Source organism: Peromyscus eremicus, chromosome 2 (genome assembly GCF_949786415.1).
Source record: "Peromyscus eremicus chromosome 2, PerEre_H2_v1, whole genome shotgun sequence".
In the NCBI taxonomy this organism is placed as follows: Eukaryota; Metazoa; Chordata; class Mammalia; order Rodentia; family Cricetidae; genus Peromyscus; species Peromyscus eremicus.
Genome location: NC_081417.1, coordinates 145,660,676 through 145,684,435, shown reverse-complemented (window position 1 = coordinate 145,684,435; position 23,760 = coordinate 145,660,676). Strand labels below are relative to the sequence as shown.

Here is a 23,760-nt window from a genome sequence, read left to right as displayed (position 1 = left end):
GCCTTTCAGCCGAGCTGTCTAGAAGGCGGTGGGATCCTGTAGCTTGGGACCGGGGAAGGGAGCTGAGCTGGGAGCCTCGGTAGGCACAGCGCGCAGGACCTCACCGCTTACAGCCACGGGAGTCTGGCCTGGGCGGGGAGGGGCGGGGTCGCACTCTGGGGCGTGCCTGTGGGCGTGGCCTCTATGAGCCCGCCCCCGGACGTCGCGGGGAGGGCGGGGGAGGAGCGCGGCGGGCGCGCGCCGCCTGGCCCGGCGGAAAGTTTTCCTGGAGGACTTTTGGCGGCGGCGGTGGCGGCGGCGACCGGAGCTGGCCATGGACGCGCTCAAGTCGGCGGGGCGCGCGCTGATCCGGAGCCCCAGTCTGGCCAAGCAGAGCTGGGCGGGCGGCCGGCATCGCAGTGAGTGTGTGCGCCCCTGGTCGGGCCTCCGCGGAGCTCGGGGCCAAGGTGGACCGGGCGGCCTCGTCCCGACCTGCGCGCCTGGGCCCCGGGGGTCATGTCCGGCTGCGTCTGGGGCGGGTCGGCAGGGGGCGGGCGGAACTCCGGGTCCGCAGGTGCGGCGCGGTGAGAACGCCTAGAGCCTCTCCACCGGCTCCAGCGCAACCCACGGGGTCCCTTCTAGACGCTGGGTCCCGCAGGTCCCTCATCCGAGGGGCGACCTCAGCCCCGGTGCCACCCGAGGTCCTCTCGTCCTCCTCTCTGGACGCGTCCAGGTAGCAAGGCTGGCGTCCAGGCTATTTTCAAACCCTGTTTTCCCTTGTACCTTCCCTTGGGGGCTGTCCAAGTCCCTGGGCACCTAGGCAAAAGGCAGACTCAGACTAGCTGCCACTTCTTCTGGGTGTCTGGAAGGGCGGAGAGGAGCCTCCCCCAGCCACCTCTCGGGTTACTCTCTGGGAGCCGTCACCTGGCACCCTCCCCTGAGGCCTGAGAAACCTAGCTCAGGTCCCTCCCTTTTTTGGGAGTCCTTCATATGGGATCACCCAGGCCTTCCCTTCCTGGTGTGAAGCCAAAGCCTGGACTCTGGCACACCCTCACCTGCCGTCCACCTGGGGCCCTTCGCCTCTCCCACTGGTAGTACCTGCCCACCCCCCACCCCCGCCCCCAGCTTCTTGCTAGCACCTTGCTTTGCCGGGCTCCACCAGGGGAGCCCGAGTTCCCTGGTCCCTAGAGCGCCAGCGTGTCTGGGCCTAGGGAGCCCGCCCCGGCCCCTCCTCTCTCCCACTGCGGTGCTCCAGCTGTGGGCTCCTCCTAGCCCAGACTGGCATTGGGGACGTGTGCTGGTGCCTGCTGGTGGGGGTGGGGTCAGGGGCCCCTTGGGCAGGGCATGTACCATCTTCCACACTTACTGACTCCCAAAATAACCCTTCAAAAATTTGTGGGATGTGTGACCAGGACTTTGGAGCTTGACCTTCCCTTCCAGTGGATGAACCCTGTGGTTTTCTCCTGGGACAAGGGAGAAGGGTGGGTAGGGAAGAGGTCTGAAGGGGAGGGAGCCAGGAAGCAGAGATGAATTTGGAGGAGCAGGGTACATTTTGGATGGTGAGATTTCCCTGCCTGCTCCAGCCAAGGCAAGGCAGGTCACTTGTTCTTGATGATTTTGTTTCCCATCCTGCAAAATGGGGATAAGATTCTTGTGGGGCTGGAGATGAGTGTGGTGTGTTTGTAGGGTGCTTGCCTGGCTTTCAGGAAGTTCCTTGGTCCTAAGGTCTTGGTTCCATCACCATCATCAGCAGCAGCAGCAGCAGCACTTCACGAATTGTTTTGTAGCTGTACATGTCTGTAATCCCAGCACTAGGGAGCTGGAAGCCTGGGCATCAGAAGTTCAAGGTCATGCTGTGCCAAAAAGTGAGTTTGAGGCCAGCCTGGGCTAGGTGTTAGTTAAGCTGTTGATAATGTATTTTCCAGCTTGGTGAGAAGGTCTCATTATGTCGCCCAGGCTGGCCTGGAACTTGCTATGTAGACCAGGCAGGCTTTGAGCATCTGCCTCCCCCAGTGCTGAGTTTAAAGGTGTGCACCACCATATCCACGTCCTCCTGGCTAGACCTAATTTTTAATCAGGTTTGGCCAGCTCTGAGATGGGGGCCTTAGCTTGTTTGCACCCTGGAGGGAAGCAGAACTCTTCTCCCTTCTTCCTGCTCCTCTCAAAGCTCTGAGCTCCTCAGGAGCCTGGCCTGTCTTTGGTTAAGTGTCAAGTTCATAATCTTATTTTACAGAGAAGATCTTTACTCTCCTGGGACTCTCATGGGAGTGTCTGTGTGTTTTACTTGCCTAGGGGTGATGTGCATGAATGCATGCTCCTGCTTTGTCTCTGGTATTTGGCTTCTGTTAGCTCATTAGCTCCTGGGAGGTGACAAAGTTTGGGAATCTTATCTTCGAATCCCTTTTAGAGATAACGGACCAGGAAGTGAAGTCCATGGCTCCAGGCACAGAGCGTGTCCTGAGGCAGAGCTTTTCCAGCCTAGGGATTTTAGCCACATACCTTGGGTTTTCTGGCTGTTGGGGGAGCTAGGGACCTCCACTCCAGGTTTGGCTGGCTGCTCCCAGGACCAGTATGGACACAAGTTAGAGAGGAAGGCCTTGGGTGTGCCCAGCATCAAAGGTTGGGACCTAGCCAGTCCTTGGGTCTAGCTTTCATGATCAAAGGCAGAGCCTGTTAGATGGGAAAAGGAACTTGCTCTCAAGCCTGAGGACCTGAGTTCAATCTCTGGGTCCCAGTTGGTGGAAGAAGAAAACTGATCCCCAAAGGTTGCCCTGTGACCTCCACACATGCACTCTGGTACACACGCTCCCTCCCCCATATACCTACTAAAGTGCAGAGAAAAAAAAAAAGCTCAGTGGGCAGAGCCGCTGGCCTGACCTGGAAAGAGGACTCCCTCCTTCTCGTGGCCACTTTCTCCACCTTTCTGGGAACCATAAAGGTCTTATCTCGGTGCTGAGAATCAGAATATTCTCCCCAACTCATCTGTATTCTTCCTAAAGGTCCTGGAGCGACTTTGGCCTTCAGATTCCTGTTTGGGTTGTGCTAGCCTGTCAAAGAACCCAAAGAAAAAGGATAACGAAAGACTCTATATGGGGTCTGTTCATATTTACCTATAGGGATGTAAATACTGCTGAGCATAGTCCTTTAATCCCAGCACTGGGGAGGCAGAGGCAGGTGGATCTCTGAGTTCCCGGCCAGCCTGGTCCACAAGCCAGTTGCAGGACAGCCAGAGGGAGAAGGCCGCAGATAGTCGATGGGGCTAGCATCGAATGCTAGACATGAGATAAACCGACAGAGGGGCAGCTCTTTCAGATAGGGCAGGGACTGTGTTGTTTTAGAAGTAGCAGTTGCAACATGGGTCCAAGTGTAGTTATCTGGGAGGATTTTCCAGGGAAGTATGGTCAGGACAGCTGGAAGGGAAGGAAGCCCCCACAGTGGACAGTGGGGCAGCCCCTGGGTCTTAGTTCAGAGGTCCCTCAAGGTAGAATTAGCACTGTGCTATCTTGTTCCTGAATGGCAATGGCTGGAGCAAGACCCACTGGATTTGTGAGGGTTGGAGGATGTTGCAGCGGGAGCCCACAGGACTCCACAGGGCACTGGGGACCTCTGGCTGCCAGGCTGCAGGCCGAGCGAGTGGCAGGCGCTGGCATCTTGTGTCAGAAAGTGGTACTCGGTCCTGGCAGCCACCTCTCTTGAGAAGCTCACCTAGAAGACATAGGTGAGTCCAGGGAGGGAAGAACTGTGCGAAGAACGTTTGACAGTGGAATGGCAGGTCCGAGGGCCGTTGAACTCCAGGCTCCTCGCAGTCTGGTTACTGAGGGAGGGACAGGATGTTTGAGGAGTCAGGTCACCCACTGTTGACAGGGGTCAGTTCGTTTCTGGGTGATGTGGCATGTGTCACCCTGCCTTGCATTGGAAGGGGCTTGGTGGTTGCAGGGTGGGGTGTGGGCTTGAGTCTCAGGCTCTCACCTAGGAGTCTTCCTTGTATTTCTTGCCTGTGATGCTGGGACATAGTGACTTTGTAAAACTCAGTGAGCTGCCACATGTGCACTAAAGCCCTTTGTGCTGGAGTAACAGTGACAGTGGCTGGTACTTACGGGGCTCTTGGTGTTGTTTCAGACAGGGTCGTGAGTGAGCTCATCTGTCCTCATGACAACCCCACGGAGTGGGTACTGCCACCTATTTCAAAGCGAGGAAACAGGCACAGGAAGGATGAGGGACTGAATCTCCTTTGCTTGCCCTAGAGACCTTACCATGTTCTTCTAGTATACGCAAGTATGAGGAAGCTCTGACTGAGGTCGCAATCACTTAATTATTCACTTTCGAGAATGCTCTTGGTGGTTTTCGTTTTTGAAATTGGCTTAGTCTTTGTTTTGTTTTGAGACAGGGTTTCTCTGTGTAGCCCTGGCTCTCCTGGAATGCACTCTGTAGACCAGGCTGGCCTCGAACTCACAGAGATCGGGCCTAACTCTGCCTCCTGTGCTGGGATTGAAGGCGTGCATCTGCTGCCATGCCTGGTTCTTAGTCTGTTCACATTCTGAGACTTTCGCCATGAAAATCTTGAAAGTCCCACTGAATTTGTCGAAGGTTGTCATGTTCCTGGCAGGGAAGAGTTTAGGTCCCCTCCTAGGATGTCCCTGCAGCTTCCAAGATACCCCCACCAGGCCTGGGAACCAGACTGGGTCCCTGGGCAGAGGCTTGTCCTCACTGCACCTGTGGCTTGGCTGCAGCTCTGATGTTCAGACATCACCCAGCCAGGTCCTGGCAATGGGGGCCAGGGCAGGATGCCCAAGTAGCCCTAACCCCTCTGGGGGCCTTAACAAGAAAGGAGCATGTGGTGCCAGCTGAAGCTAGACTGGACTTGTGGTCTGTCCCCAGCTAACTCCCACAGCAGGTCATCTGTAAAATTACAAAATGAAAATAGCGGAGTCATTACCCACCACAGGGCTGAAAATAACTCGGACTGGAATAAGGCTTAGGACGCAGGCCTGTATTTGCCCAGGGGCCTCTGGGAGCTCTGCTTGGGAAGGGGTGCAGCCCTGGCTCTCTGCTGTTTGTGGTGTCTGGTGGTAGGAGACCACACTGGTCTGTCTGTCGCAGGGCTCTTTCTTGGGGAAGTTGTGGGTGCCGGGGGGCCTCGAAGAACCTCTGTGAAGAGCAAGTCACGTGTCCAGAAGCTCAGGAGAGGAGGCTGCCTACAAGGACAGGCAGGCAGCGGCAGTGGCAGAAACACTCAGGGCAGGGGCCCTTCCAGCATGGCGGCCTGGGGAGCGGACTTGAGGACACGCCCTCTGAAGAAAGGCAGGCAGAGGCAGCTGCTGGGCATGGGTGATGCTGCTGTGGGAGGGATCGGTAGAGCCCTGTTCAAGGCAACAGCCATAGCCAGCATTGAGCAAGCCTGCAGATACCTGCCCTGGGACCTGGCCCTCAGCCCTCCTCCTTTGTCACACTTATCTCATTATCTTAGCCACAGTCTAACAGCCCTGTGAGTCTCGTACAGTCGCTTTCTCTATTTTATCTTCTTTTTGAGATAGCCTCACTATGTAACCCTGGCTGGCCTGGGACTCACTGTGCAGACCAGGCTGGCCCGTGTCCACAGAGATCCACCTATGGGGGTTTGGGGCATGGGCCACCACACTCTCCCTTGATTTATTTATTTTTAATTTTTAACAGTATGCGTGCGCGCGCGTGTGTGTGTGTGTGTGTGTGTGATCCTCCTTGTTTCATGAGTACAGAACTTGAAGAGCAAGTGTGTGTGTGTGTGTGTGTGTGTATGCACATGAGCGCAGGTTCCTCTCACAGAGGCCAGGCAGATGGAATCCCCCTCGAGCTGGGGTTGGAAGCATTTGTGAGCTCTCTAACCAGACCTGCTCAGCAGTGCTCTTAACTGCTGAGTCTTCTCTCGGCTCCCAGTTCATCGTGATTTACGTTTTTCTTTTCTGGACAGTCTTGTGTATGCCAGGCTGGCCTCTAACTGGCTGTATAGCCAAGGATAATCTTTAACTTCCGATCCTCCTGCCTCTACTTCCCAAGTGCTAGGACCATAGGCATGCTCCACCATACTTGGTTTATGGGTACCGGGGTACCAGGGATGGAAACCAGGACTTCATGCATGCTAAGCAAGCACTCTACCAGCTAAACAACACCCTAAACTACTTCTCCCCCGACTTCTTTTTTTTTTTTTTTTGGTTTTTCAAGACAGGGTTCTCTGTGTAACAGTCCTGGCTGTCCTGGAACTCACTTTGTAGACCAGGCTGGCCTCGAACTCAGAGATCCGCCTGCCTCTGCCTCCCAAGTGCTGGGATTAAAGGCGTGCGCCATCACTGGCTACTTTCCCCCATTTTATAGAGGAGCAAACTGAGGCTCATGGAGATCTCACTCAGGGTCATTCAGAGTATCAAACTAAGGCCCTTGCCCTTAGCCACTGGGCTAGCTTGCCTGCTTCTGATTAGGTGCCCTGGGAGAAGCTGGGTGTGTGGATCACTGTGCATCTCTGGCTATGTAGACCAGGCTGGCCCCAAACTCACAGAGATCTGCCTGCCTCTGCTTTCTAAGTGCTGGAGTTAAAGGTTTGTTTCTTATAGAAGATCTCAAGGTGTAGTCTAGGCTAGCCTCTAGTTTAGAATCCCACTCCCTCTTCCTGGGATTGCAGGTGGGCAGTGCCATGCCTTGCTTGGAAAGAACATTTTGGACATTGAGAAAGTAGATGTTGCACTGTGGGGTAGGAGCTTGTGGGGTGTGTGTGTGTGTGTGTGTGTGTGTGTGTGTGTGTGTGTGTGTTCAGAGAGGAGGGGGGATCTTTCAAACACCCCAGCTATCAATGTAGGTGTCTCCTCTCTCTGACTTGCTGTGTGGTCTTGCACAGGCCCTACACCTCTCTGGGCTTCAGTTGAGTCATCTGTCAAGTAAAGGGTTGGGTAGAGGGTCGCTGAGGCTGGACCTGGTAGCCAGTGTAGAAGTTGGCAGTATTGTAGAAAAGGGTCAAGCCAGGGAAGGAGGAATGTAAAAAAATGTCAAGCATTTGAGGTCAAGGAGGAGAGAATGTTTTGACAGCAAAGAGATCACCAGTGACCTTGGCAGGCTTTGGCCCTCTGGAATGAAGTGAGCGGAAGTGGCTTTGGACAGGGGCCAGGAAAGGGCTGAGCCAGAGGAAATGGGAGAGTGGGACCCAGAGATAGGGGAAGGATGTCTGCCTTAAGGCAGGGATGGATAATGAGAAGAGGTCACTCCTCATTGATTAGTATTGCCTGCCTGAGGCCATAGTGGAGAAACATGCTGTCTATTAGCAATGTCTGCCAAGGACACGGGCATTGGGCATGGGGTGTGTCTCAGGTTGGAAGTGGTGGGCTGGGTATTTGGGCTGTGAAGCAGCAGCATTGGTTATTAGGAAATACTTAAGAACCTCTTCCAACCTTTGACTAAACCAGAGGCAGTTTGCCTTGTGGCAGGTCGTGTGGTCCAGTGATGAGGAGCATGGGTGAGTCAGTGTCTTTTGCACTCCAGTTCCTCAGCTATAGAATGGGCATGAAAGACCTTCAAGGCTGCTGTGCCTGCTTTGGTTGATACGGTGGCTCTGCTTGTCCTGGAGATAGTGCTGTGAGCCTTGGTTTCTTCCAGAACAGGGAGTTGTTCTGGGGTCCTCATTGCCTGACACAGGACTCAAGATACCACAGGCACTCGGCTTCCTTTTGGAGGATCTAATGGATGGGACGTGTTGGGCTTTAGGTCATCTCAGTTGGGGCTCAGGAGGCCTGGAGGGCATCTTGTCAAACATAGCTGGGGTTAAGGGTGTTTAGGACATTCCTACACTCAGAAAACATTTGAGTGCCAGCTGTGTGTCAGGCTCTGGGTAACCAGTCAGTGAAGTCCCTGCTCACCTGGGTCTGAGAGGAGGGGTAATACTTGTAGGTCTCTTCCCATCTCCCACCCCCTAAACACACAGTGTCAGTGAGGGACAGCGTCTTGCTCAACACAGATCCTGAGCTATGAGCCGTGTGAATGAAGTGATGGAGTCCCTGGAACCCAAGGCTCTGGGACATGACCAAAGAAAGCAACAGGGAATCCAGAGGGCAGGGACATGGTAGTGTCCCTTGAGCCCAGGATCCCTCCCCTTCCTGACAGTACAGGAGTGTCCTAAGCTTGTATCATGGCCTTCCCATCCTAGCTGGTGGGGAAGGCACAGGACTTGTGTGTGAAATGGCCACAGTCGAGTATGTGCCCTTTGGGTGTAGCATTTGTGGGGTGACAGGAGGGGCCCTAACAGGGCTGTGTGCTCATCCCCAGTGACCTTGCTCTCTCAAGTAAGCTCGGCCCCATTTCCCACTGTGGGATGGGTGCTCTTAGCCTTGGCTCCAAGGAGGAAGTGGGGAATGGTCAAACCTTCCCTGGGGGTCTGTACTCCCCCTTTACCTCAGCACTCTTTCCTGCATGAGGAGCAGGTGAGGCCCTTCCCGACTCTCCCCTGCCCTGTCTTTCAACCTAGGCTCACCCCTCCTCCTTGCTGACATTAGTGATGGCCAGGACATCTTGGAGGACCCTTCCCATGTGCCATGGCTGCAGCCTGGTGGAGCCAGTGACATCATTTAGCTCTAGCCCTAGCCCGTCTCCTTAGGCCTTTATCTTTGCTGGTCCTTACTCCCCAGACTGCCCATCTCTCAAGCAACTGTGGGCTGGGATGTTCCAGCTGGTGGGTAACTCTACCTGTATCTACCATGGTGGCTTTTGGCCCGTGCCTTCAACTCTTGAGCCTCAGTTTTCTTAGCTATAATGTGGGTCTTAGTCAGGGTTCTATTGCTGCAAAGAGACACCATGACCACGGCAACTCTTACAAAGAAAACATTTAATTGTGGCTTGCTTACAGTTCAGAGGTTCAACTCATTATCATCTTGGCGGGACATGCAGGCAGACATGGTGCTGGAGAGGTAGCTGCTACATGTTGACATGAAGGCCACAGGAAGTAGACTGAGGGTCACACTGAGCGAAGCTTGAGCGAAAGAGACCTCAAAGCCCACCCCCACAGTGACTGCACTTCCTCCAACAAGGCCACACCTCCTAATAGTGCCACTCCCCATGGGGGCCTTTGTCTTTCAAATCACCATAGTGTGATAATCCCCATCTCAAAGAATCAGACTGAGGACTCAGGGAGGAGGTGGGACCATTCAACCTCAGCATTGACATTGAGATAGCATAGCCAAATCTTGACTCTGTGACTTGGTTTGACTTCCTGGGCTTTGGAGCGGCTGTCTGCAGTGTGTGTGACAGGTTGTGGGTGCTCCTAAGGGTGGATGGGGACAGTGTATGTGAAGCTGGTCAGGTTTGTGGGCTGGGAGATAATAGTTAAAATAAAGATGGGGGCACCCCAGGGCCCTTTGTGGGTGTGCTGAGGAGGTGGGTGGCGAGAGCCAGGCCTACTCAGCACGCTGAGGGCTGCCCGTCCCCTTGCCCTAGAGCTGCCAGAGAATTGGACTGACACGCGGGAGACCCTGCTGGAGGGCATGGTTTTCAGCCTCAAGTACCTTGGCATGACCCTGGTGGAGCGGCCCAAGGGCGAGGAACTCTCTGCAGCTGCCGTGAAGAGGATCGTGGCCACAGTGAGTGTCCAGACAGGAGGAAGGACCCTAGGCCAGCTCCCCTTGCCCCAGCTGTCCTTGTCCCCAGGTGGGGTCTGTATGATGTGGGCTTGACCCGGAACACATTGAATCCCCTGTGTCGAGCTCAGCGGTATTTATGGAGATTGCCTTTGTGTTTGTGGGTAAGAGTCGGTCAGCATCCTCTTCGAGCTACTCTGGCCTTGACTGCTTCCAGCCTTGAGTCCCCACCTCAGGCTCCCGGTGACTCACTAGCTCCCAAGAGGGAAGGAAGTTGTTCCCCATTTACCATGTTCTCACTGCTTGGCTGTGTGGCCCACTAAAGTGTCCTCTCTGTACCTCTGAGTGGGCGTGGGCCCTTTAAGTCGATTCCCTAGAGTGGCCTTGACCTGTGGCTCAGGCCCTGGCATGTGGGTGGAGCTGGGTCCCCAGGTCACTGCCGGCTATGGCAATCCGTGTAGTATTCCTCCCAGTTACATGCCTTCCCGGACAGGGGGTGTTGAGCCCCTCCTGTGTGCTCACCAGCATCAGGGCTAGTGGGCAACGCTTGTCTGGTTGTGTCTCAGGAGGGCCGTCCTGGTTTGCTGTCTAGAACACTGACTAAAAAGGAGTTGGGTAGGGAACGGGGTTGTTTGTCTTAAACTTGCATCCAGCCCATCGCTGAGGGAGGTCAGGGCAGGAACTGAAGCAGAGACCTGGGCGGAATGAAGCGAAAGGCTGGCTCCTCATGGCTCGCTCAGCCTGCTTTCTTATATTCAGGACCATCTACACAGGGGTAACCCGCCCCCCCAGGGGACTGGGCCCTCCCACATCAATCACCCAGTCAAGGAAATGCCCCCAGAGACCTGCCTACAGGCCAGTCTGGTGGCGGTGTTTTCCTAATTGAGGCTCCCTCTTCCCAGGTGATTGCTGTTTATATCAAGTTGACAAAACTAGCCAGCACGAGGGTGCTGGTTGAGTGTCCACCCCATGGCACCCGTCAGTTGTCTGAGCTGAGGGGCCTTGGAGCAGTGAGGTACAGACCACCAGACAGGCTCCTCTGACCCCTGTGTGCCCCTAGGCCAAGGCCAGCGGGAAGAAACTGCAGAAGGTAACACTCAAGGTGTCGCCCCGGGGGATCATCCTGACGGACAGCCTCACTAGCCAGCTCATTGAGAACGTGTCCATTTACAGGTACGCTCAGCAGGGAGTGGCCATGTCTGCTCTGCCGCTCCGAATGATAGGAGTGGCCTGTCTGAATTGGCTCTACAGCTTTCTTTCTGGGGTGCGGGAAACCTCAATTTCCCTCATCTGTAAAATGGGCTGGGGCCAGGTCCTGCCTCCCTGTGCTGTTAATGTAGTGCCAGCAAGTAACCCACAGCTCCCAGGGATGCTGCGATGGTGGCACTACTGTCCCCTAATCAGCTGACGCAGGCTCAGAGGGCCTGTGCTTGGCCACACGCAGCTGTGAAACCTGCCCGTTCTTTCTGCCCTGAACACAGCGCTCAGCCCTGGTCATCTGGCTCAGTGTTCCTGAGAGGCCTCATGCAGGAGCTGGAGCAGTAATGGAGATGTTCCTTCTCTGATCCTAGGGAGGTAGGGGCCAGCTCCAGGGGCTTCAGGCTACCCCTTAGCCAACACTTCGAAGTGCCTGCCAGCCCCTGCCCTCTGGGCACTTCCAGTCTGGAAAGGAATGGAGGGAAGGATGTGGGAGACAGTGTTTCCCAAGAAGGCTGAGAAGAAAGGTGTGCCAGGGGAAACCTGGGAAGATCTCCCAGTGGAGGTAGCTCCTTGCAGGATCTGGCTGATGGCTATCCAGAAGCAAGGGATGGTTAGCAGGAAGCCAGATGCCTAGGATGGAAAAAGCACTCGGGGACATGGCACCCCCTTCTTCCCTTCTGGGGGTGCCTTCTGGGGGTGATCAGTGGTGTTATTGAAATGATGTGATAAAAGTTGGGACTGCATCGGTGAGCGGTAAATCTGCTGAGCTGTGTCCCCAGCCAACAGCCCCTCCCCTGACTGAGTCTCAGGATAAATGGAAGTAGGAAGGGCTAGACAGAACAGGTGATGAGCCTTGGGGTGCTGAGGTTGTGGGCAGAAATCTGAAAGGTCACCATTAACTGCAGAGGAAGCTGATATGTCTCCTCTGCACCCACTGGGGCTCCTGGGCGGGTCATCTTCACATCGCCCCAGCCCCAGCCCCAGCTCCTCCTCCAGCTACAGTTCCAGGAGGACTTGCTCATGGTCCTGGTCTCTTGGGAGATGGTCCTGGATATTATCTGGTGTCTGGTGGTGTAGAGTACAGGAAGGGCAGCGGTAGGCAGGGCAGTGTCGTGCTTCTCCTTCCTCTCAGTTGACCCAGACCCCTCAGGTTGTGATTGTGAGTTCACACCCTGGCTCTATCAGCAGCGTTGTGTCCCAGACCCCCAGCTCTGAGGATGGCTCAGAGGTTGAACAAGGAAGAATCTGTAGGTCCTCGGGGTGTTGGCTGGTGTGCAGTTGGGTTTGGATGTTCCTTTTTGGGTTGTGGCTCAGTGTGGCATGGAGAGAAAGAAGAAGAAGGCACTTCATTCCTTATTCCCCAGGTCCCCTGCCTGGCCTGAATCTCTCCCTGTAGGTGACTCAGGATGCCAAGTCCAGATCTGCAGAGGCTTGCCCTGGTGGACACCAGGCAGCAGACTCTCTGAGACCCAGGAGAGGCACATCCAGATGTGGTGAGGTGCCACGCAGGCCTGGTGATACTTCTCGCCTGCTTTTCAGGATCTCCTACTGTACCGCAGACAAGATGCACGACAAGGTGTTCGCTTACATCGCCCAGAGCCAGCACAGTGAGAGCCTGGAGTGCCACGCCTTCCTCTGCACCAAGCGGAAAGTGGTCAGTGGGCGGGCCGGGCCCAGAGGGGACAGTCACAGGGACTTAAACACAGGAGGAAATCCCCGGGAATCTCAAGTGGGTGTGAGAGTACACTGTGAGGGCTGGAGTCAGAATCAGGCCAAGACTAGCTGGACCATCTGGCTGTGGGCAATGAGTAGCCCATGTCCCCTGGGCGTATGCCTCTCAGTAGTGTGATTGCTTGTGTTTGAGGCTGTGACACTCTTGTCATTAGTATAGTCTGGGGTGCAGGCCCTGTAGGAATTAGCTTTGGAGATGGGAATCCAGAGGGACCCAGTGCAAGGTGGAAGTGAGTCTTCTCTGGACTAGGCTTTCTGGGGTCAGGCGGAGGCCAATGGCTCCAACCTCCTCTGTGCCCATTTTGGAGCTGGGCTTCAAAGTGTTTTCTTACTTAGTCTCCAGGGCAGTTCCATAAGGTGGAAATGGTTAAGATCTCTGTTGCTTTTCTTTAAGCCTTTTGATTGCAATAAGACACACCCCAGAAGCCAGCAGCAGCCTTGCTCATGATAACACAGCCAGCCAGGTGCAAAGTGAGGCCCTAAGCCCGCAGTCCCTCACCTCTGCACAACTGGGAGACTGAGAGCTTCCTGTCCCTGCCTTTGGCCACAGCTGATGGGGCTGAGTGATGGGGGCACCTTGGTGGTCTCCAGCCCGTGCTGTGACTGGGGAGCAGCAGCAGCTGATCTGACTTGGTTGACACCTTGGTTTCTGGGGCCTTTGAGGATTGAGTGTGAGGAGGCTCCTGGTGTCCTCTGGCTCAGCGTCTGCATCTGCCGACAGCTCAGAGCCTGATCACCAGGCCCATGGTTCTCAGAGGCAAGGAGATGAGACCTTTTCCTTCTCCATCAAAGGACACATGGGAACTCCAGTCTCTGGGGCCCCAGGTTCCTATTATCAGATGAGTTTCCCAGGGCTGCAAGAATAAATGACAACATCCCCTTCCAGTCCTAGAAAGAGGCTGGAATAGGCCAGCGGGCTTGCGTTTCTTCAGCAGCCCTGGAGAGGGCCATGTCTTCTCTTTCCTACCTCCTAGAGTACCGTCACAGTCTACCTACAGTCCTGGCCTCATGGAGCCATCCTCCATTTTCAGAGGCACCTGTGGACCATCCTTCCCATATCGTGTCTCTTAGTCACTGTGAAGAGACACCATGACCAAGGCAACCCTTAGAAAAGGAAGCATTTAGTTGGGGCTGGCTTACGGTTCCGAGGTTGTCCATTATCATGGGGAGGAGCATGGCGGCGGTGTGCAGGCAGACCCAGGAACAGTAGCTGAGAGTGAAGTTCTGATCCAAAAGCAGAGAGAACATCGGGCCTCATGTGGGCTTTTGAAACCTCAAAGCCCACCCCCAGTGACATACTTTCTCCAACAGGGCCACACCTCCAAAGCCTTCTAATCCTTCTCAAATAGTGCCAGCCCTGGTGACTAAGCATTCAGATACACGGGCCTGTTCTTCTTCAAACCTCTACACTGTCCATTCTCACACTGCTGTTTCTCTGACCCTCCCTCTCAGGTCCCTGTGGTGATAGTGACCACTGGATAATCCAGATTTATCTCCCTATCTCAACACCGTCAATCTAATCCTGCCTGTGAGGTTTGGTTGCTGTGCACGGGACATTCAGAAGAATGAGAACAGCTGGTGTGCTGTGTAACCATGGGTGAACCCTGTCCGTCTCTGTCTGCTTACCTATCAGCAGAATGAGGAGGTCACCTCATGGACCCCTAGGATCATTCCAAGGCCCCATTTCTTTTGCATGCCTTATCTCCTTGCAGACTCCTTGTTACCAGTCATCCCTCTGGGATCCTTCAGGGCTCTGAGCAATGGTGGCTTCTCCCATGACAGCCTGGTTCCCACAGATGGCTGGAGCCTTTGGTGTGAATGAGGCCACATTGACTTAAAACTACAGACTTACTGTGTTCCCACTGTTTGCTCCTTCCTCCTCACTGACCACAGCAGGCAGGGCTGCTGGCTCTAAGTCATTGCTGCTGTGTGCGCACCCGTGGGAGGGGCATGATCACGTGAAGCAGCTCCCTCCGGGATGGGGTTCTGTGCAGAACAGGGAGCAGGCCCAGCCCTTCAGAAGGAGGCCTGTGCCCGAGGGCTGTCCAGAGCCTGCCCCAGGTTAGAGAGCATTGCTCAGGAAAGCAGAAGCCAGCTACCCCATGGCTGTGGCTAGTGTAGCCTCGTGGGTTGGGGGCGGGGCTCTTGCTGGACACCCAGCTGCTTGTTTCTCTGCGTGACTTGGCTGTGGTCTGTCTTCCACCTATTTCTACCTCTTGTCGCCCAGGGTTTCCAGGTCACCCTGGAGTGGTATAGGTTCCTCCCAGGGCTTCAAGACCTTAGCTGGGCTCTAGGGCCATAGCTCAGTGGGCCAACAGTGTGGACAACCTTCGGAGATTCCCTCATTAGCTGAGGGAGAAGCAGAGATGAGTGGGGGCCTTGACTCTGCTCCACCTTCTATCAGCTGTCTCCACAAGGCTCTGCAGTGTACAATACGGATCTGCTGCATAGGTCTGTGGGGGAAGGGCTGGATTTGACATTGAGTCTGGGGCTTGGCTCTAAGGTGGAGGTTTTTGGACCTGGAGGTTAGGGAGATGCCCAGAGACTGGAGCCTTAAAAGATGAGTGGAATAGTGAACAGGAGTGTGCCAGGCTGAGGGCTTAGGGATTGAGTGTGCAAAAGTACAACTTGATTGTGGTGTGCTGGGCCTGTCAGCCTACAGGACCCATGGTGCAAATGTGGCCCTCACTGAGTCTCCTTGTTGGCTAAGCAAGAAGCTTGGAGAAAGGGGTTCCTTCTGGGGTCCCCCACAGTGCAGCCCAAAGACTCCCTTTCCTGGTCTTGTTTGAACATGATCAGAAGGTCACTGCAAGGAAGTAGTTTCCTATGCTCATGGGAGAGGCCTCAGCTTAGCAAACATAGCCTCTGTGATCAGAAGTGGAGGTGGAGGAGGCTGGGCTCCCCATGTGGGTGTAGGAGACCCCAGTTCTGTCTGGCAGAGGTGACAGGGCTATTTCCTTCACGTGGACCTTGGTGTTCTGGAGGGATCTTTGTGTAGAGATTAGTATGGGAGCCAGGGAAGCGCTGATGGTGAGCACAGGGCCTGGTTTGGGCTGCCCATCTGGCCCTCCTTGACTTCCTGATATAGCCTGCTTAGACAGAACGAGACAGGGACATAGACAGCTGGACCAAGAGGAAGCTTCTGGGTCATAAGACAGATCCACAGCAGAATCCCAGGAGGGCTGTGCAGTGGCCTGGGGAATGCAAGTCTTCCTGCTGAGTGTTCCTGTGACTCATACTGCTGGGGGTCCCTGGGGAAGCAGACCACCCTGAGGCCTTCCCAGCCCAGCCCTGCGGTCACCTGCACTCATTGCTTCACATCTCTGCTCGGGTTACATGTTTATTATGACTTACTGTACAGGACACCGGGACAGAGGGGCAGGAATATGTGCAAACGAACCAGATTTATGTAAGCAGAATAAATCCCTGTCCTAGGTTCCTGCAGCAGAGATAATGGTGTTTCCGTGGTCCTGCCACATGGGTGACCAGCCCTTGCTCCAGAGCATGGTGATCTGACTTGGCTGGTAATTAGCCCATATTTTTAGTTCATGGGCAATTCTCAATGGTAACTGGGTCTATTAAACTTGATTCAGACGTGACAGCTTAAATTGTAAACAGCTGTGAAGACTTTCATACTTAATTACCATATTTAAGTTTTACCATAAAGCAGCCTCACTTCCATCAAAAATGTAAATGACGGAGACATTCAAATGAGGTTTTATACTTCGTGAAGTTTAATTGGCGCAGATCAGTCAGTTTGGAGATTTTGAATTTTTTTTTTTTTTAAAGAGTTTTGAAGGCGGTGGCCCCAAATTTATTTCTCAATTAAATCGAATTGTCTGGTGGAGGCTGCTTAAGCCTGAACTTGTCTGCAATAGACTGCTTACACTCCGAGCTCTGGGCTGGGTACCCCAGGATTGGGCTAACAGGAGACCACAGCAGATCTGTGTGACAATCGGGACCTGAGACGCCATTGCTGCCACCTGAGGGCTCTCTCTGAGCTATGGCACCTCTCTTGCTTGTAAGGAAGCATTCCCATGGGGATGGAAGCACATGAGCTAGGGACACGTCCATCAGCAGACTCCAGAGGGAGGTGCGCGGGGCTGTGGAGCCCTGTGCTGGTGACAGGAGAGAGGGGGGGCCACAGTGCTGGATGGCTTTTCTTCCTTAGCGTCACCGACATCTTGATTCTGCCACTCCCCACCTTGCTGGGGTGTCAGTTAGCAGCTGCTGGCCCCCTCAGCGCCCTGTGGCTCTGACAGTGTGGTCCCTGTCTCTCTGGCTGTAGTTCATTCAGGCATGGCTTCTGTTGTTGTGTCAAGGGCTCTGAGGGGAGGGAATCTTCCGACAACCCAGGAGGGATTCCCAGAAGAAGTGGTCCTCACGGTTGGTTTAGGTATGCCTGAAGGGAAGGAAAAAGGAGAGGTGACCATTGTAGGAGGCACTGGACAGGGGGTGCTGCATTGGGCCCCAGCTGCCTCTCTAGAGTGCGGCCTCTCTATGCCCCAGGCTGCTGTGGGAAATGGAGGAGCTAGGCCTCTCCCTCCTCCCCTGGGCCTTCCAGAGCCTGTCACGGGGTGGGCGCCCCAGCCCTCCAGTTCAGACTTGCTTTTGCTGGCTGACACTGTGCCCATCCCCACCCTCACTTCCTGTTTTTCAGGCACAAGCTGTCACCCTCACTGTAGCCCAGGCCTTCAAAGTTGCCTTTGAGTTTTGGCAGGTGTCCAAGGAAGGTGAGTCTTTCCTCCTGGGCATCGTGAGTGATGTGAACAGGGTGGATACAGGCCCGAAATCAGGCCTGAGCCTCATCTCCTACTGGGCTGGTGGTCTTGAACAGGTCCTCTTACCTCTCTAAGACTCAGTTTCCCCGTCTGGACAAAGGCCATCTTCCCCCTTCTTCAGAGTGTTCGGGCTTAAGTGAACTCTGGAAGGTGTCCTTCCTCCTGGTGGAGCCCCGTACTGCCCGAGTGCCCCGAGCCTGTCTTCTCCCCAGTGGTTTATGGAGACAGCATGTGTAGAGTCTCAGTGTGTTGTGCCTTCATCCCACAGAGAAAGAGAAGAGGGAGAAAGCCAACCAGGAGGGAGGCGACGCCTCAGGGACCCGATGTGACGGCACCTCCTCATTGAAAAGCTGTGAGTCTTGGCCCTGCGCCTGCCCTCCTGAGCTCTCGCTGTTGGCCCTGTTCTGTTAAATCAGCAGTACGTGTGCCTTGTGAGAAGATGCTGTTCTGACGCACACTCATCCGGGCACGTCCCCGCATACACGCGTCAACTCGTATGCGCTCCTGTGTGCTTTACAGCCTGTTAGACATCCCAGCCTGCTTGGTGTACTTTCGTTTGTTTGTTTTCGGTTTTCAAGACTCAGTTTCTCTGTGAAGCCCTGGCTATCCTAGAACTCACTCTGTAGAACTCGCAGAGATCCGCCTGCCTCTGCCTCCCAAATGCCGGGATTAAAAGTGTGTGCCACCACTGCCTGACTACTTTTAAACATTCAGTTTATGTTATGAATATGCAGGCTCCAGGGTCTGCCCTCAGGAGCCACAGGTTCTCTTCTGTGGGCAACTGTCCTGTAGCTGGGGGTGGGTAGTGGGTGGGTGGGGGGTGTCAAAACGGGGCTCCAGATGATCAAGGTCTGTCCTACATCTGGACAAGGTCAGAGTCCCAGAGCTAGTCAGGACTGGTATAGTGCAGGGGTACCGGAATGTGTGTGCGGAAGAGGCTAGAGGAGATGTATGTCCTCCTGATGCCCCCAACTGACCCCTCATAGTGGTTGCCACTGGAAACCTGCTGGATTTGGAAGAGGTCGCTAAGGCCCCGTTGTCTACAGTCACCGCTAACACCAACAACATGGACGAGACACTGCGGCCTCCAGTCTTGGGCAACAGCAGTGTTGTCTGGGTGAGTAGTTCTGTGGCCCGGGCATGGTTTTTGGATCCCCTGAGTCTTAGCCAGGTCTCTAAACAAGCCTGAAGTGGTTCCCAGACCCAGGCTCTGACACCATGACTTATGGGCCAGGACCCAGCCCATCAGGCCCTGGGTGGAGTAGCTGAACAATGTCCCCTCTGAGCCCAAGGTTGTGTCCCCAGCAGGCCCGGTTCCCAGCACGGCCATCTCCTCCCAGTACTCAACTCTGAATCTGGGTGTCTGGCTCTTCCCTCTCTGATCAGCAAAGGCTCCCTTGTTAGCATGGCAGGTTTGTGCCTGGTCCCCCTCCCGTCTCAACTGTCTGAATGCATAGCCAGGCTGCAGGCTCTTAGGACTCATAGCCAGTGCCTGACCTCCGTGTCAGCCTTTTTACTCCCTCAGCGATGACACCGACCTTCCACAGCATCTCCCAGAGGAACCTGAGTGGCCTTTAATTTCAATTTTCATTTGGAGGTGGCTGACTTCAAACTGCATTACAAAAATAGTACCAAGATTCCCGGGCCCCATAGACACTGTTAGCACCCTCATCAGCACACGGCAGGGACCAATGGGACCATGCTCGTGCCTCTGCAGAGTGACACCCTGTGCTTGTCATAGCTCCCTCCTTTCATTTTCTTTCTTTTTTCTTTCTCTTTTTTATTGTTGTTTGGGTTTTTTGGTTTGGTTTGGTTTGGTTTGGTTTTAAGATAGGGTTTCTCTGTGTAGCCCCGGCTGTCCTGGAACTCACTCTCTAGACCAGGCTGGCTTCGAACTCAGAGATCCACCTGCCTCTCTAGGGAGGACACCAACCTTCCACAGCTTGGGACCCCAAGCCTGTGCCACAGGCCAGTTTCTCTCTTCACACGATAGCATGATGGGACTCTTGACAACTCTCAGGCCACCTCTGTTGGGATCACCCTGGTATCCCTTGTACCTGTCTGTTGCTGCCCAGTCCCATGCCATTGCCATGTGTCCTAAAGGCCTGGAGGGGTTCACATAGCACTTAGCCCCGAGGGCTGAGAGGTTCTAATATCAGTTACCCTGCACTAGCGCAGGACTGTGGCTGGCAGTGGGCATGAAGGGGGTATAGGCAAGCCTTCTCTGTGCTTCCTTTGGGGCTGGAAAGCTGTGGAAATCATGTCCCCCAGTTTACAGAAGGAAAAGCTAAGTCTCAGAGGAGCTGTGACTTATCCGGGTCACTGAAGGTCCAGAGGCCTCAGACATGCCTTTTCTTTTTCTTTCTGTTTTTGAGGGGTGGAGTGGAGTAGGGGTTCTGAGTCAGGGTTTCTCCGTGTAGCCTTGGCTGTTCTGGAACTCTCTCTGTAGACGCTGGCCTCAAATTCAGAGATCCACCTCCCGAGTACTGGATTAAAGGTGTATGCCACTACTGCCTAGCTGAGACATGCCTTTTCTTGTCCTGGGCCCCAGCTTTGGGTCCGTGGGCATGAGGGCTGCCTTTGCTAGGCACCTCCTCCCAACACACATACAGGCCCTGGGTCCCTGTAGCTCCCTTGGGGACCACGGCCCCGCTCAGAATTCTTACTTCTTTCTCTGTTTCTAAGGAGCTGGATGATGGCCTGGATGAAGCATTTTCAAGGTAACAGTCTGAGGGCCTGTGCTGGGGATGTGTGGGGGCCTCAGGCTAGGCCTAGGTACTCTTTACCCTCGGCTTTGTCCTGACTGAGAACTTGAGCCCTCTAGCTGTCTACACAGCAATTCTTGAATTCCTCCAGGAAGGGAGCTCTTGCAGGGTGTCTCGTGCGTGAGAATGCTTTTTGTGGCAGGAGCAGCTTGTCATTTTGCAACATGTTGTGAAGAAGCAGGGGAGGACTGGGCCACTTGGGGTTCCTCGTCCAGTCTGGGTCCTCAGGGTCCTCAGGCCTCCCTGGTCTCCTTTGGGTGTGTGGCACTGTCAGAGGCCGCCTGCCTCAGGGCTTTCCTCAGGGTTAGCGCCTTTGCTCTCTGGCCTTCCCCCTCCCTCCACCCCTGGATGTAGCCAGGGTGGGCACCAGGTGAGGCCCTTCTCAAGGAAGCAGCCCTTCCCCCACCTTCCCTGCTTCTGTGGCCAATTCCACCCACATCTGGAAAACAGTTTCATCTGCTTTTCCAGAATGTTCAGTTGTCGCGGGTCCTTACCAACCACCTCAAACAGATCCCTGTGTAGTGTGATCCCTTGGCCCAGACCGGCCCCGCCTGCCGATCCTGACCATGAACACCCCTTTAACCATCAGCTCACAGTCCTGGCCCCGGGGACTGTGCATGTGCTCACTGCTGTCAGAGGTCTTCCTCCAGGCGTTACCCCAGGAGCCCCTCCTGAGGACAGGGCTGCCCTGTTCGGACCTTCCAGGTTCTTCTGGACATTAGGCTTGCCTCCTTGTGTGACTGTTGGGAAGCACATGCCGACCTGGTTACACCAAGTGTCGTCTCATGGCCGAACACTTCCTGCCCACAACTGGCCTTTGTATTGTGGCCTGCCCCAGGGCTCTGACCCTCTTGGGCATCCTGGGGGGCTCTAGCTCTCCTGCTGAGCTTTGAGTCTGCCCTTTCCTACTCACATCTCCTCCCGTCTGTTCCCTGCCCCTGCCAGCCCCTCTCCTGTTGCCTGGCTCACACCGCTTTGTCTTCCAGGCTGGCACAGTCACGGACGAACCCTCAAGTCCTGGACACTGGACTCTCGGCACAGGACATCCAGTATGCGCAGTGCTTGTTGCCCACCGACTGGGACAAGCCTGACAGTGGTGGCATCGATCAGGATGACTTCTTCAACTTCTGAGGGCCTGGGACCGGCAGGACACACTGGCCTTGACTTGTGATGGACCAAAAGCCCCCTGCGGCAGGGCGGCCGTCTCCAGGAGCCAAGAGCTGCAGTCATCAGGGAGAGAGGGCAGAAAGGGCCGGGACTATCCAGTCAGGGACTCCTGGTCTACACTCGGAAACCAGGTTTGCTTCCGTCAGGCGCCCACGGTGTGTGCAGGGCAGGGCCTGGCCTCCTGGTGCCCCTCCTGCTGTGGGTGTCAAGACAACGACCAAAGCATTCCATGTTCCTTTTCTCCTCAGGCAGTGCGAGCCCAGCCTGTCATTCTTTGTGCACTGGAGGGGACATGGCCTTTAGGGGAGCTGGGGCCCTCGAGTTCAGCTTCTTTGGGGCAGCCCCTGACCAAAGACACGTAGCTCTGCACTTTAACTCTCACAGAACGGACATGGGTTTGAGGTCCTCGCTGGTGCTGGGGAGTAGAGCCTGCCTCCTGCCCTCCCCCCGCAGGAGGGCCACCGTCCCTGGGGTGGTCGGTAGAGTGCTAGGACCTAGTGTGCCAGCTGCCTGGACTTCCAGTCTCGCCGCAGCCGTGGGGGTCGCCTCTGTGGCTCCCCAACAGACAAAGCTGGGCCTGCCCTTCTGTTTTTGTCTGTGTGTCCTTGTGTGTGCTCCATCTTCTGCCCGCCCCCCTCCGGTTCCTCGGACGATACCAAAGCCTCGCACTAGGTTGTGGCAGAATATTTTCCATCCATTTTACAGATAAGGAAACTGAGGCAACACATGTGGGGGTGGTGGAGTTGAGAATAGAACCCAGGTCTGATACCAAAGCTGCTGTCGGTGCCGCCCACCTCTCACAGCCCACGCCCCCTTCTCTCCAGTTTTGTTGTCCTCCCGGGAACCAAAAAGCCCAGCTATTTTCTGACCAAAATGTGTTTCATAACAAGCCATCTGGTGCCTTTCCACACAGCGCTGGCTCGGGCCTCCATGCCCTGCTAGCTGCCACGCTGCCGACTTCCGGGGAGGTGTGTTTTGAAGTCTGTCGATTCCACGGGTGAAATGGAATCCTCCAGAAGCATCTTCCTGATGTTGCAGCCCCAGTGGTCCCCCCAACCCACCCGGTGGTCGGGCAGTCCAGTGGTGAGCTGTTTTAGTCTCGCTGGTCCCATGGGCTCTGGCATCCAAGCCACGAGCATCTTTGCATCGCTAGGAGCCCCCAGTGGCCGGGCTTGTGAGAGCAGGTCTCAGTAGCCCCAGGAAAACCACATCAGCATGACTTAGTTCCCAGCTCTGGGTGGCTGAGTCAGACCCTTGCCTTAAGGAAGGCACTTGGAGAATCCTCACTAGAACAAGAGTAGTTCCTTTTCCCCAGCCAGCTCCAGGGTCCTGAGTGCGAAGGACTGCTATGTTGTTGGGTGGTGCTGTGGTCTTGACAGGCTGTCCACTTCCTGTTCCTGCTGGGTGAAGCTGGAAAGGCGGCTCTGAGGAAGAAACAATAAATGTTCCCTTTTTTACGTATAAGCACCTCTTGGGGGTATTGCTGGTGAGGAAGAAACAATAAACGTTTCCTTCTTATGTATAAGCATCACTCCGCTCGGGGTTATTGCTGGTGACGAGGGGCAGTGTCGTGGCTCCTGCCCTTTGGTGATGTGAGCAACAGTGTGTCCAGAGACTGGGATAGGCCACATGTCCTCACAGGACCGGAGTAGAGGGTGATGACAGGTTCCCTGTTGATGAGCCGGCAGGGTACCTTTCTCTGCAACTGTCACTGTGTGGCAAAGGTCACTGATGGGTGATGCATCAAGACCACACCAATGGTCCAGTGTGTCGACACTGACAGTGTTTCTAGCCATATGTTCTGGTCAGACTCAGCCCCTGAGACGTGAGTGTGTGAGGTGTGAGTGTGCCCATGTGCACCCCTTCCCAGGGACTGTATCGTTCCCATGACTCTCCAGTGACTCAGGCTTACTCTGCTACTCATGTTCTGGTCCTGGGCTCAGTGCTAAGGATGAGCATGGCCCATGTGAATTCAGCTTGTGTGGTGGCTTTCTGTGACAGGGACAGAGGCAGAAGGTGGGGGTTCAGTGATTTAAGAGACCTAAAGTCCAGCTTTGGCCCTGGGTTAGTTACCTGCTTCTTTGAGCCTCGGCTTTCCTGTCTGTAAACAGGGTACAGCAGTCTCTGAGGCCTATGTCCCTAAGTTTTGAGACTATTGACCATTACTGCATTATTGGTAGTTCATACCTCCAGTGGCTCACAGGTTATCTCAAAGGACATTGGATCGAATGTGTAACGTCCCAGTGGACTCTGGGACAGGGAGGATCACCCTCAGTGCTCCTCCTGTGTGCCAGCTGACTTACAGAAGTCCCAGAGAGCCCAGATGTCAGTGCTGAGGGCACTAGGCTTAGCTCAGAAGGTAGCCCTGTCCTGCGTAAGGCCAGTGCTCCATCTCATGTCCTTAACCCTTATCCTGTCATGTAGGGATTTCCCAAGAGACAGTTAGGATTCAGCTGCTCATGTCCTCCTGCCCAGACTCAGTGACCATTCCAGCAAGGCTGCATTCCTCCAGTTCCCTGGGCTTCTGTCCGGGGATCCCCAGCTTCTGCT

General features: G+C 54.9%; 1 protein-coding gene across 1 annotated transcript; it reads left to right on the top strand.

Moving 5' to 3' along the window:
* The first annotated feature begins 219 nt into the window (after window positions 1-219).
* Window positions 220-22,745, top strand: Ldlrap1 (low density lipoprotein receptor adaptor protein 1). Its single transcript, XM_059255169.1, has 9 exons — window positions 220-398; window positions 9,427-9,569; window positions 10,627-10,739; window positions 12,306-12,420; window positions 17,158-17,230; window positions 17,547-17,630; window positions 18,265-18,395; window positions 19,964-19,998; window positions 21,030-22,745. The coding sequence occupies exons 1-9, from the start codon at window positions 314-316 to the stop codon at window positions 21,172-21,174; spliced, it is 924 nt and encodes a 307-aa protein (XP_059111152.1). The 5' UTR covers window positions 220-313; the 3' UTR covers window positions 21,175-22,745.
* Window positions 22,746-23,760: the final 1,015 nt, after the last annotated feature.